General features: G+C 40.0%; 2 protein-coding genes across 6 annotated transcripts in view; one reads left to right on the top strand and one right to left on the bottom strand.

The window, feature by feature from the left end:
- The window catches only part of LOC134817931 (annexin A11-like), a 114,136-nt gene that overhangs the window by 26,315 nt on the left and 75,715 nt on the right, over positions 1-12,106 (top strand). The window lies entirely within an intron of this gene.
- LOC134819039 (uncharacterized) overlaps positions 1-12,106 on the bottom strand; it is a 37,437-nt gene that overhangs the window by 13,160 nt on the left and 12,171 nt on the right. The window contains exons 13-20 of the mRNA XM_063828800.1: positions 7,402-7,527; positions 7,010-7,075; positions 6,742-6,873; positions 4,521-4,681; positions 3,924-4,058; positions 2,609-2,762; positions 2,296-2,369; positions 1,000-1,120 (exon numbers count right to left, since the gene is read on the bottom strand). Of these exons, the coding sequence (XP_063684870.1) occupies positions 1,000-1,120; positions 2,296-2,369; positions 2,609-2,762; positions 3,924-4,058; positions 4,521-4,681; positions 6,742-6,873; positions 7,010-7,075; positions 7,402-7,527 (969 nt within the window). The remainder of the gene's footprint in view (positions 1-999; positions 1,121-2,295; positions 2,370-2,608; positions 2,763-3,923; positions 4,059-4,520; positions 4,682-6,741; positions 6,874-7,009; positions 7,076-7,401; positions 7,528-12,106) is intronic.

Here is a 12,106-nt window from a genome sequence, read left to right as displayed (position 1 = left end):
CCACACCTGAATAGCGCAGTAATGTTATGCGTTCCACACCTGAATAGCGCAGTAATGTTACATGTTCCACACCTGAATAGCGCAGTAATGTTACATGTTCCACACCTGTATAGCGCAGTAATGTTACGTGTTCCACACCTGAATAGCGCAGTAATGTTACGTGTTCCACACCTGAATAGCGCAGTAATGTTATGTGTTCCACACCTGAATAGCGCAGTAATGTTATGCGTTCCACACCTGAATAGCGCAGTAATGTCACGTGTTACACACCTGAATAGCGCAGTAATGTCACGTGTTACACACCTGAATAGCGCAGTAATGTTATGTGTTACACACCTGAATAGCGCAGTAATGTTACGTGTTCCACACCTGAATAGCGCAGTAATGTTACGTGTTACACACCTGAATAGTGCAGTAATGTTACGTGTTACACACCTGAATAGCGCAGTAATGTTACGTGTTACACACCTGAATAGCGCAGTAATGTTACATGTTACACACCTGAATACCGCAGTAATGTTACGTGTTACACACCTGAATAGCGCAGTAATGTTACGTGTTCCACACCTGAATAGCGCAGTAATGTTACGTGTTCCACACCTGAATAGCGCAGTAATGTTACGTGTTCCACACCTGAATAGCGCAGTAATGTTATGTGTTCCACACCTGAATAGCGCAGTTATAATGTCACGTGTGACACACCTGAATAGCGCAGTAATGTTACGTGTTCCACACCTGAATAGCGCAGTAATGTTACGTGTTACACACCTGAATAGCGCAGTAATGTTACGTGTTACACACCTGAATAGCGCAGTTATGTTACGTGTTACACACCTGAATAGCGCAGTAATGTTACGTGTTACACACCTGAATAGCGCAGTAATGTTACGTGTTACACACCTGAATAGCGCAGTAATGTTACGTGTTCCACACCTGAATAGCGCAGTAATGTTACGTGTTACACACCTGAATAGCGCAGTAATGTTACGTGTTCCACACCTGAATAGCGCAGTAATGGAGTGGCATGTATCCTCTCTTGTTAACAACGCTCAGACTTGCTCCATAGTTCGCTAACACCTCCGCTATATCTATTTGGTTATCTGAAGTTCCCGCTCTGGAACTGAAATAAACATTTGCATTAAGTATCTCCTGTAATAACCTGAATAGAGGCCTATCTCCTGTAATAACTTTAATAGAGGCTTCTGTAATAATTTTATGTTTGTTTTATTAGTAAGTACAGTATCAATCTGATATCTGATTTTGAAACAATTAATTTCTTTTCGAATAGAGTTACACAGTGCTTTATAAACATGGAAATGATATTAAGATAATATCAGAATTGGACCAATGTTATTGATTTAATATCGGTCCCGGCAAAATAAAAGTTTCTCTATACTCCCGATAACACCAGATAATTTAAAGATGAGTTATGTAGTGAGCTGCTTGGTTCCTATTGGCTGGGATTTTATTTGTTTTGTAGCACGTGCAGGCTATACGAATAATAAATAAATCAAGCTCATTTCTGGGAAAATGCAGGCTGATATCTCAGAAACAAAACAATAAATTGCATTTGTCTTTCACATATTATTTAAGTTATCAGCTCCACCAGAACTAAAAATAAACCATAACGCTAACTATAAATACTTGGTTGAGAAAGATCCCCACTCAAAGTTCTCTGACAAGTAGTGAGCTGCTTACTTACCCAGTTCCCTGATAAGTCCAGTACAAGTTGACAAGGAATGATCAGGGTTGGTCCAATTTCAAATAAATAACCCACTTTATATAACTACTAACTAGCGAATGGGTACCTTCCACTCACACGTGTGTTACCGTGGGTACCTTCCACTCACACATGTGTTATCGTGGGTACCTTCCACTCACACGTGTGTTACCGTGGGTACCGTCCACTCACACGTGTGTTACTGTGGGTACCTTCCACTCACACATGTGTTACCGTGGGTACCCCTCACTCACACATGTGTTACCGTGGGTACCCCTCACTCACACGTGTGTTACTGTGGGTACCTTCCACTCACACATGTGTTATCGTGGATAATTTCCACTCACACGTGTGTTACTGTGGGTACCTTCCACTCACACGTGTGTTACCGTGGGTACCTTCCACTCACACGTGTGTTACCGTGGGTACCGTCCACTCACACGTGTGTAACCGTGGATAATTTCCACTCACACGTGTGTTACTGTGGGTACCTTCCACTCACACGTGTGTTACCGTGGAGTGTGGGTAACTTCCACTCATACCACGTACAAGTAATGAAGAGGAGTGCCCTTAACCTGCACAAGTAATGAAGAGGAGTGTCCTTAACAAGATCTGTAGCGTTAACATCAGCTCCGTGTTCGATTAAAACCTGGAACATGGAGAATATTTATTTCTTTTTGTTGACTTGTTGACAAATTTTAATTCTAAATCGTGTTTTAGTAAGTTAATTCTAGATTACGTCGAATAAGCATTGACAGTTATCAAGTTTTTTTTGTTATATTTGATATAACCGACACGAATCGTGTCTTAGTTTTCAAAAAATAATTCTTCCTTACATGTGTCCTTTTATACTGCAAATGTAAGTGTTGATTGCAAGAGTATATTCACCTGACATGTGACTACATCGTGGACGTAATGAAGTGGTGTGGCCCCCTGACTGTCCCGTATCTTGACAGAGACTCCCATCTCTGCGAGAATCTCTATAATGGGTATGGCCCCGAACTTGGCCGCCACGTGCATGCAGGTCAGACCCTCAAAACACCTGCGCACAATTAGTTTCATTAATTATCTGTTGCAGGGCTATTATAAAGATTTGATAAAGTCCATTGGAACCAGGATTTAATAAGGACTTGCTTGCTACTATTATTACTACTACTGGCTGATCTATATTTGTGATAACATCTTCTCTGTACTTCTGTACAATTTTAATCGAATTAACGGATAATCAGGTAGTGCAATATAGTGGTACTGCACGTGCGCAATCAGTTATCAGCCTCAATCCTCATGTATATAAAGCTGCGTCTATTCTTTATATAACGTCTGTAAACTTAGATCAAGGACAACTGGACAAGCCCTAGACTAATTCTGGGTGTATATAAATATATACGGGACAATAGTGCTCACTAAATAGGCCCTTTGTCGGTGGTGAATATATGGCAGCTTTATAAGCACAAAGTAACACAGCTAGGGGCATTGTAATATTTGTATACTACTTTATGCGTGCTGGTCTAGTTGGTCTACTAGTAGGGCGTGCTGGTTAGTTGGTCTACTAGTAGGGTGTGCTGGTTGGTTGGTCTACTAGTAGGGCGTGCTGGTTAGTTGGTCTACTAGTGGGGTGTGTTGGTTAGTTGGTCTATTAGTAGGGCGTGCTGGTTAGTTGGTCTACTAGTGGGGTGTGTTGGTTAGTTGGTCTACTAGTAGGGTGTGCTGGTTAGTTGGTCTACTAATTGGTCTACTGTATGTAACCAGTAACTGGGAAAATATTATATATGTCACGTTCCTGTAGGTTACAAGAAACCAAATTGTAAGCTTTTTAGTCTTGTTGAGATATTTCAATCAGCCAGCAGTAATATTTTACAAAAAAAGCAGTTCATTTTGTCGAGAAAATATCAATTTTTATTATAGCAATTTCGACTTAATTTGTAATATTTTACAAATTACATATTTTTATTTTAGGTGTTACGTATTAGATTTACAAACTATGCTCTCTATATGCTAAAGACCTTCAACGTCTTGTTTGTGTTTAGAATAAAATCTATGACCTATGATATTGCAAAGCTTTAAAGTTAACCCATAGGGTGTTGGGACCCTGGCAAAAGAATGAATAAAATGTAGAATATATGCAATGATCGTTATAACTTAATACCACAGACATAAATGCATAAATGCATATTTATAGTGCGTGTCAATGACAAAAACTCACCTAGTTTTAGCACTGGAGAGTTCAACTGCTTTGTATTTGTGATCTAGGACAACTTTGTTGAGCAGCTCCATATCCCCAGCTAAAATGGCGATACTATTCTGTTTTATGTACTGGTAGTGACCCGTTACAAAGTCTCTGAAACATGTTGTTAAGTCTCTGAAACATGTTATAAAGTCTCTGAAACATGTTATAAAGTCTCTGAAACATGTTGTTAAGTCTCTAAAACATGTTGTTATGTCTCTGAAACATGTTATGAATTCTCTGAAACATTTTGTAAACTTAAAGTCTCTGAAGCATGTTGTTCAAATTGCACACACAACTGATGAGCGTTATAGATCTGGTGGTGAAGTGAACAAGGAGAGTGATAATTAGTTTCTAGCATTTACAGACCAAGAATTGTCATGTGTCCCCTCTCACCAGTATCTATCATATATCAGCATATATATTGTGTCACAATAAGTTGATTCTAGTTTGTTTAACTTGTTTAACTTGTTTAACTTGTTTAACTTGTTTAACTTGTTTAACTTGTTTAAATAAATATGTGACCATAATCTTAGCGTTTATATAATAACTGTGTAGCAGCTTAATCTCATTTACCTGAACTTTTCATTGTTCATCAGTTCTAACGCTGATTTCTGATAGCTGTTTTTGGTGAAGATATCAGCCCCCCACTCGATTAGAAGTTTACAGATCAGACGATCAAACCGCTCCGCAGCGATAAAGAAGGGGGTTTTCCCTTTCTGGTTCGGTAGCTCCACCTAAAAGTGGGAAATGTTGGTTGAAAAGGTTGGTTGAAAAGTCAGTTAAAAATACGATCGATTAAAATTTGGACGATCGTGATTATACTGGACATGTTTCTCCTCTAGCTACAGAACAATTTGGCTACTTGCGTTGCATTGACCAAATATGACATTGGTCAATATACGTTTTGCTCGAGCTTTCGGGTAGAATTCCAACTAGCAAACCTATATCTCTATTATACTATTATAATTTATTATATTATTATATATTATAAAACCTATAATATGGTGCTATTTCCTTTATCTGCACTACAGTGCTCAATTTCATGTTATGTATAGGTTATACATACTAGCAGGAACCCGTATAACCCTAAAATGGTGTCAAGACTCAAGAGACTAAAATAATTATTACCTATTTAATTCGCGTTTTTGACACCACTTGGGGTCCAAATTTTGGGCTCTAAAACTCCTATTCCTTGGCCAATTTTTTATTTTTTCATGCTGTCTTGAAAAGCATAAAAGCATTTGACCCAGTCAAAAAAGTTTCAGTTGTATATCTTTTACGGTTTTTGCGGAAAGTCGCGTTAAAGTTGATGCCGTGGTATCAGTAAAATGGCACAGATAAATATATATATATTTTGTAGCTGTACTCCTACACATTAAAAGTCGGTGTTGATTAGGTCCTCGAAATAAGTCTTTGCATCATTTTATTAAACATCGTTATCTCAAATTATTTGTTATATAGTAGTGTTGAAAGTATTAAAACTATATTATATATATATATCGTCTCGCTTTATATATAGTAAGATTAGCTCGATCCTGCTGTCGATGGACTTCGGTCTTCGGGTTTTTGATGATGATGAGCTTTTCTGCCAGGCACAAGTTGCACGTTCTCGCACCAGGCTTCAGGCTTGTATGATTGGCATTTAGTTAATATTTGCCAGTCAATGGTGTATTTTGTTTTGCCTCTCTTGAGTCTCCATACGAGTTTGGATAACTCGGTTGATATTTCGTAGGCCTCGTTCTTGAAGCTTTGGCAATGGTTTGACCAAAGCTTTTTGAAAGCGGTTTCAGTCAGCTCTATGTATAAATATGACGCTCCGTATATTGACTGACAAAGTGGCAAATATTAACCGAAGTTCATCAACAGCAGGACCGAGCTAATCTCAAAATTCAGGCACTCAAGGAAATTCCTAATAATGAGCTGATGTTAACTTTATGAAGGAGCAAACTGTCTTAAGAGAATATTTTTAGATCTAATCTAAATTCCTGACGATTGTTTTAGTTTAATATCTATAGTATGAAATTTGAAGTAGAACTTGCCATTTGAACTTTGTTTCATTTGTTCTATTATAAAACCTATACATATTTATAACATAATTCCTGTTATCATGTCTTCATGTAATTATACAGGGTGGGCCAAAAGTCAGTACCCATACGTTGGCCTTTATAGCTCAGTCACTGAGTGCCCAATTTAAATACTTCTTTCTGGTATGACTTAGTACCACCACTGGTTCGAGGAATTTGTCAACTCGAAAAATATTCGCGTTCATTTTTTTCAAATGGAGGTTCATTTTCACATTCATTTGATAGTTTGGATAGTCGGATCAAGCTAAATGTTATTGAATTGTGTTTGGCCATTCGAATTACGTTTGTCCTGAAAGAATTAGAACTGTAGCTTCTCAGATGACCGAGATATGAAGCATAACGAGTTTATTCATTACGTGTGATCAGGTGATTGGTTTACCTAATCACGTGATAAGGTGCCCCCGTTAACTACCCCGTTAAACATTATGGGAATTGTTAAGGGTGCCCAATTAAGGTGTCGTGTCACGGTGTCACATAATCACCCAGTCAATATTGTTAACGAGATACAGAAAATGCTATTTATAAGTACAGTATGCCATCTGCAAAGCAACAGTTCTCAAATATAAAACACGGCGGAGCTATTAAGGCCAACGTATGGGTACTGACTTTTGGCCCACCCTGTATGAATCATGATAAATCACTAACTGACTACGAATAAAATTATATTTTTATATACTCTATAGTAGCAGTTACTTTCAATAACATGATACCTTGGCGCCTTGCTCCAGAAGGTAGAGTACAATATTGAAGTGGGAATACTTCACTGCCAGATGTAGCCCAGTGTTCCCAGTCCAAATGTCTTTAGAATCTATAAACTCGGGTGCGTGATCGTAAAACTTTATCTGAGTGTGTTCGATGAATAGCAAAGCTTTATATGACCAAATAGATGCTGAACAAGCATATGTTTGGTAGTTAAAAGTTCTTGAAAAGTAACGGCTTGCGAAGTCATAAGAGTGAACAAAAATTGACATATCTGACCAGCTTTTTGACGGTGAGAAGGTCTCCAGCTTTTACTCTTTTATGGTAGACTTTTTGTAAAAACACCTGAAGTAATTTTGTTGTCAATGTTAGGTTAAGAAATACTCTAGTAGCAGTTGCTAGAGTAACATACTCTAGTAGCAGTTGCTAGAGTAACATACTCTAGTAACGGTTGCTAGAGTAACATACTCTAGTAACTGCTACTAGAGTAACATACTTGCTGACGTAACGCTAACAAAGAGGATCGTTATGAGATTTATCAAAATCGTTTGGTTCAGTACCCAGAAAGTGTAATGTACTGCTATAAAACAAGGCTGAATATTAATTGGCCCAATTATTCACATAATATTGGGGGCTGAATTATTTCTACTTCTTGACGTGATTTAACGAACCTGTGATCCAGGAAAGAGCTGATAGAGGAACTCTTGTCCAGGTTTCAACGTCCTGTTTCGGGTGTGGGACTCAAAATACACCACAAACTCCTCCTCGTAGTCATCGGCGAATATATCCGACATCTCCTTCAAGTAGTAGTGTTACCACTTATCTTACTATGTATAAAGCGAGACTATCTAGGTATATCATTTTTATTAGATTAATAAGTTAAAAGGTTACTAGTTACAAATTGTTAGTGGGCTACTTTTTATCTAAATTCTCCATTTCATGAGACTAGCTGAAATAAACTTACAAATTTCCTTTAGTGGCGCCAGGTAAACTACTACTCTACTACGTTGTTTTATGGTTTACGATAAGTGGTCACTATACATTTTCAACGGCATATAAACTTAAAAGTTCAAATTAAATAATAGATCCAATTTGCATAAACTAAAACATCTTTAACTTACGGCAAGTTTCCATAAACGATATTTTATGATCGTCGCCGATAATCGCTTATTGAGCGCTTTTTCGGCGCTTTTTAAAAAAAAAACCGTTTACAATCGCTTTTTTTACGATTATAAACGGTTCAAAAAAAAATCGCTTATAATCGACTATAATTGGTGTCATAATTCAAAAAAGCGCTTTTTTGAATTTAAAAGCGCTTATAAGCGCTTTTAAGCGCTTACTAGCGTCGCTGAGCGATTTGAAAGCGGTTTTCCAGTAGGATTAGCGCCAAAAACGGGTGGATAAGCGGTTGGCCGGATAAGCGATTCGTAGGCGCTTTTTTGAACCATTTATAAGCGACTATAAGCGCTTATAATTGGGGTGCAATTTAGCTGTTTGTAAAGCGCAAATAAAGCGCTTATAAGCGCTTTTAAAATTGAGTCAGGAAAACGCTATATTACATCTTATAACCGCTTATAATCGATTATAAGCGTTTTTTTAGAAATCGCTTATAACGGCTAATTCATCGCTATTTCACCGCTTTTACCGCTTTTCCTATCATCCATGACCAGGTGAGCAGGAATTAAAAAGCGCTTATAAGCGCTTTTTCGATGCTGCCCCTAGCCTGGTCGGAACGGGGTAGTGCCCGGAATTTAAAAGCGCTTATAAGCGATTTCTCAATTCCCCTTAACCTGGTTGGAACTTTCATGTGCTTTTCTGAGCAACCTGGGGTGCACCGGCAGAGTCAGGATTTAAAAGCGCTTATAGGCGCTTATGATCGCTTTTCTACCACTTTTCCTATCACCCATGGCATGGGTTGGCAAGAATTATAAAGCGCTTATAAGCGTTTTTCAATGCTGCCCCTTACCTGGTCGGAACGGGGGAGTGCCCGGAATAAAAAAGCGCTTTTTAAATGCTGCCCCTAACCTGGTCGGAACTGGAAATCAGAGTGCCCGCTTATAAGTGCTTTTCTGAGCAACCTGGGGTGCACCGGCAGAGTCAGGATTAAAAAGCATTATGATCGCTTTTCTACCGCTTTTTCTATCACCCATGGCCTGGTTGGCAAGAATTATAAAGCGCTTATAAGCGTTTTTTCAATGCTGCCCCTAACCTGTTTGGAACGGGGGTGTGCCCGGAATTAAAAAGCGCTTATAAACGATTTCTCAATTCTCTTCAACCTGGTCGGAACTGGAGAGTGCCCACTTGCATGTGCTTTTTTGAGCAACCTGGGGTGCACCGGCAGAGTCAGGATTTAAAAGCGCTTATAGGCGCTTATGATTGCTTTTCTACCGCTTTTCCCATCACCCAAGGCCTGGTTGGCAAGAATTATAAAGCGCTTATAAGCTTTTTTTCAATGCTGCCCCTAACCTGGTCGGAACGGGGGAGTGCCTGGAATTAATAAGCGCTTATAAGCGATTTCTCAATTCCCCTTAACCTGGTCGGAACTAGAAATCAGAGTGCCCGCTTATAAGTGCTTTTCTGTGCAACCTGGGGTGCACCGGCAGAGTCAGGATTTAAAAGCGCTTATAGGCGCTTATGATCGCTTTTCTACCGCTTTTCCCATTACCTAACCATGTGCTTTCGCGCCACTTCGGGCGCGCTTGTTTCACAAGTACGTCAAGAAGTGAGTGGGCGCGCGCTACTGCAAGCGCAAGGGCTCTGGATAGAGCAAATGGCACCCAGCTAGTGAGGCGAAACTCACTGATCTTTCCAAAAAGGTATGACAAATTTGGTATTGTGAAAATTCTCACAGTCTCTAGAAAACAGTGTTACAAAAAAATTTTAAAATCTGAGCAAGTTTATTTTATCGTCCACCCCTAATCCAAAGCCGTTGAGCTTTGATCTAGCCGCCAACCCTCCATCGATTTTGGCAACCATATATTGGTTCCCAAAATTTCCCGCACTTTGCAGTTTCTGCAGTAGGGGTAATTAGGTATAAACTACAGTACAGCTGTACTTACAATCACATTCACAAGCATGCAAGCTCACCTGGTCCAATGAGCCTAGCGGGAAACAAAAAACGTTTTAATTAGTTTGTTAAACGAAGTGTCGTACGTCACCTTAAGATCGGGTGACAGGGTGCTTACAATTCGCGTTACTGGGCGGCGCTCAGCCTGTCATTATCTGCATTCCGCCAAATCTTTATTCGGGCTGAGTGAATTACGACTTTCATCGCCCTAAAAAAGTGCGAATGCTCATTGGACTAGCATTCACGTGATCGTTCAGAACCAATTAGAGCCGCGCAAAAGATCACGTGCACGCCAACTACCAATAAAAAAGAAGTGACGTATGCACTACAAGAGCCGCGCGCTGAGTTAGATTGTAAAATCTGATTATTTGATTGTAAAATCGCATAAACACGCCTATTTGCGCGTTTTAGAGGGTTTAATTACGCCAGGCTATGCTTATGAACATACTAGCTTGGGGTCACCTGGTAAAATTCGCGCCACTTGTTTCACAAGTAAAGAAAAGTGAAAAGCATCAACTCGCCTTCGTGCGCGCGCCCGCAGTATTCATGTTGCCACGCGCGACGTCAGATTGCAGATATGAGGACAAAATTTTGACACCCAATATAAAATTGCTTAGATCCGTGCCCAGGCTGCAAGCATTTTTTCGCACAAGTACCGCCTCTGTGTCACCGGGAGGTGGGGCGCCACTGCAAGCGTAAAAACCCGGGTACTTAAACATTAAAGCAATCCGATTATTTTAAGAGTCAATGTTAGCGCGCGCCGTATTTGTGCGAAGCGCAATCTTGAACGTGATTGCGAGAATTGACGGGTGACACTCGTAAAATATTTGTTCCATATATTGGAGTCCAACTCGGCTTTTACTAATTCGCTCGCCCAAAAATTTCACGTGACTTTGGTTTTTATGGTTTTGCAGCCGTACAAAACGGTTTTACATAAATCCTAATCCCAACCCTAACCCTAACCATAACCCCGAAGTTAACCATAACCCGTTCCACAAGCCTAACCCTAACCCGGGCCCTAAACAATCGAATTCGTATTTTACTAGCCTAGCCTGTCACGTGACCAAAACGGATTTTTGCCCATAACTCTCCAGGGAAGCATTTTAACCCTACGTCATGGGGGGTGATTCGGAATCAGCGTCCAAAAATACACATATATAGATCATTTTCATGCCCCAAAGGGCCTTTTCACAAGAATTTCCTTAAAATTTGGGCAAGCGATTTAGTAGAAGCGGTAGAAAAGCGATCATAAGCGCCTATAAGCGCTTTTAAATCCTGATTCTGCCGGTGACCCCAGGTTGCACAGAAAAGCACTTATAACTATAAGCGGGCACACTGATTTCCAGTTCTGACCAGGTTAAGGGGAATTGAGAAATCGCTTATAAGCGCAGCATTATAAAAGCGCTAATGAGCGCTTTTTAATTCCGGGCACTCCCCCGTTCCGACCAGGTTAGTGGCAGCATTGAAAAAGCGCTTATAAGCGCTTTCTAATTCTTGCCAACCAGGCCATGGGTGATAGGAAAAGCGGTAGAAAAGCGATCATATGCGCTTTCAATTCCGGGCACACCCCTGTTCCGAACAGGTTAGGGGCAGCATTGAAAAAACGCTTATAAGCGCTTTATAATTCTTGCCAACCAGGCCATGGGTGATAGAAAAAGCGGTAGAAAAGCGATCATAAGCGCCTATAAGCGCTTTTAAATCCTGACTCTGCCTGTGCACCCCAGGTTGCTCATAAAAGCACATGAAAGTTCCAACCAGGTTAAGGGGAATTGAGAAATCGCTTATAAGCGCTTTTAAATTCCGGGCACTACCCCGTTCCGACCAGGCTAGGGGCAGCATCGAAAAAGCGCTTATAAGCGCTTTTTAATTCCTGCTCACCTGGCCATGGATGATAGGAAAAGCGGTAAAAGCGGTGAAATAGCGATGAATTAGCTGTTATAAGCGATTTCTGAAAAAACGCTTATAATCGATTATAAGCGGTTGTAAGATGTAATATAGCGTTTTCCTGACTCAATTTTAAAAGCGCTTATAAGCGCTTTATTTGCGCTTTACAAACAGCTAAATTGCACCCCAATTATAAGCGCTTATAATCGCTTATAAATGGTTCAAAAAAGCGCCTACGAATCGCTTATCCGGCCAACCGCTTATCCACCCGTTTTTGGCGCTAATCCTACTGGAAAACCGCTTTCAAATCGCTCAGCGACGCTAGTAAGCGCTTAAAAGCGCTTATAAGCGCTTTTAAATTCAAAAAAGCGCTTTTTTGAATTATGACACCAATTATAGTCGATTATAAGCGATTTTTTTTGAAC

The sequence above is a fragment of the Bolinopsis microptera genome, chromosome 7 (assembly GCF_026151205.1).
Source record: "Bolinopsis microptera isolate Bmic1 chromosome 7, MBARI_Bmic_1.0, whole genome shotgun sequence".
NCBI lineage: Eukaryota > Metazoa > Ctenophora > Tentaculata > Lobata > Bolinopsidae > Bolinopsis > Bolinopsis microptera.
This window is presented reverse-complemented; position numbering and strand designations above follow the sequence as displayed.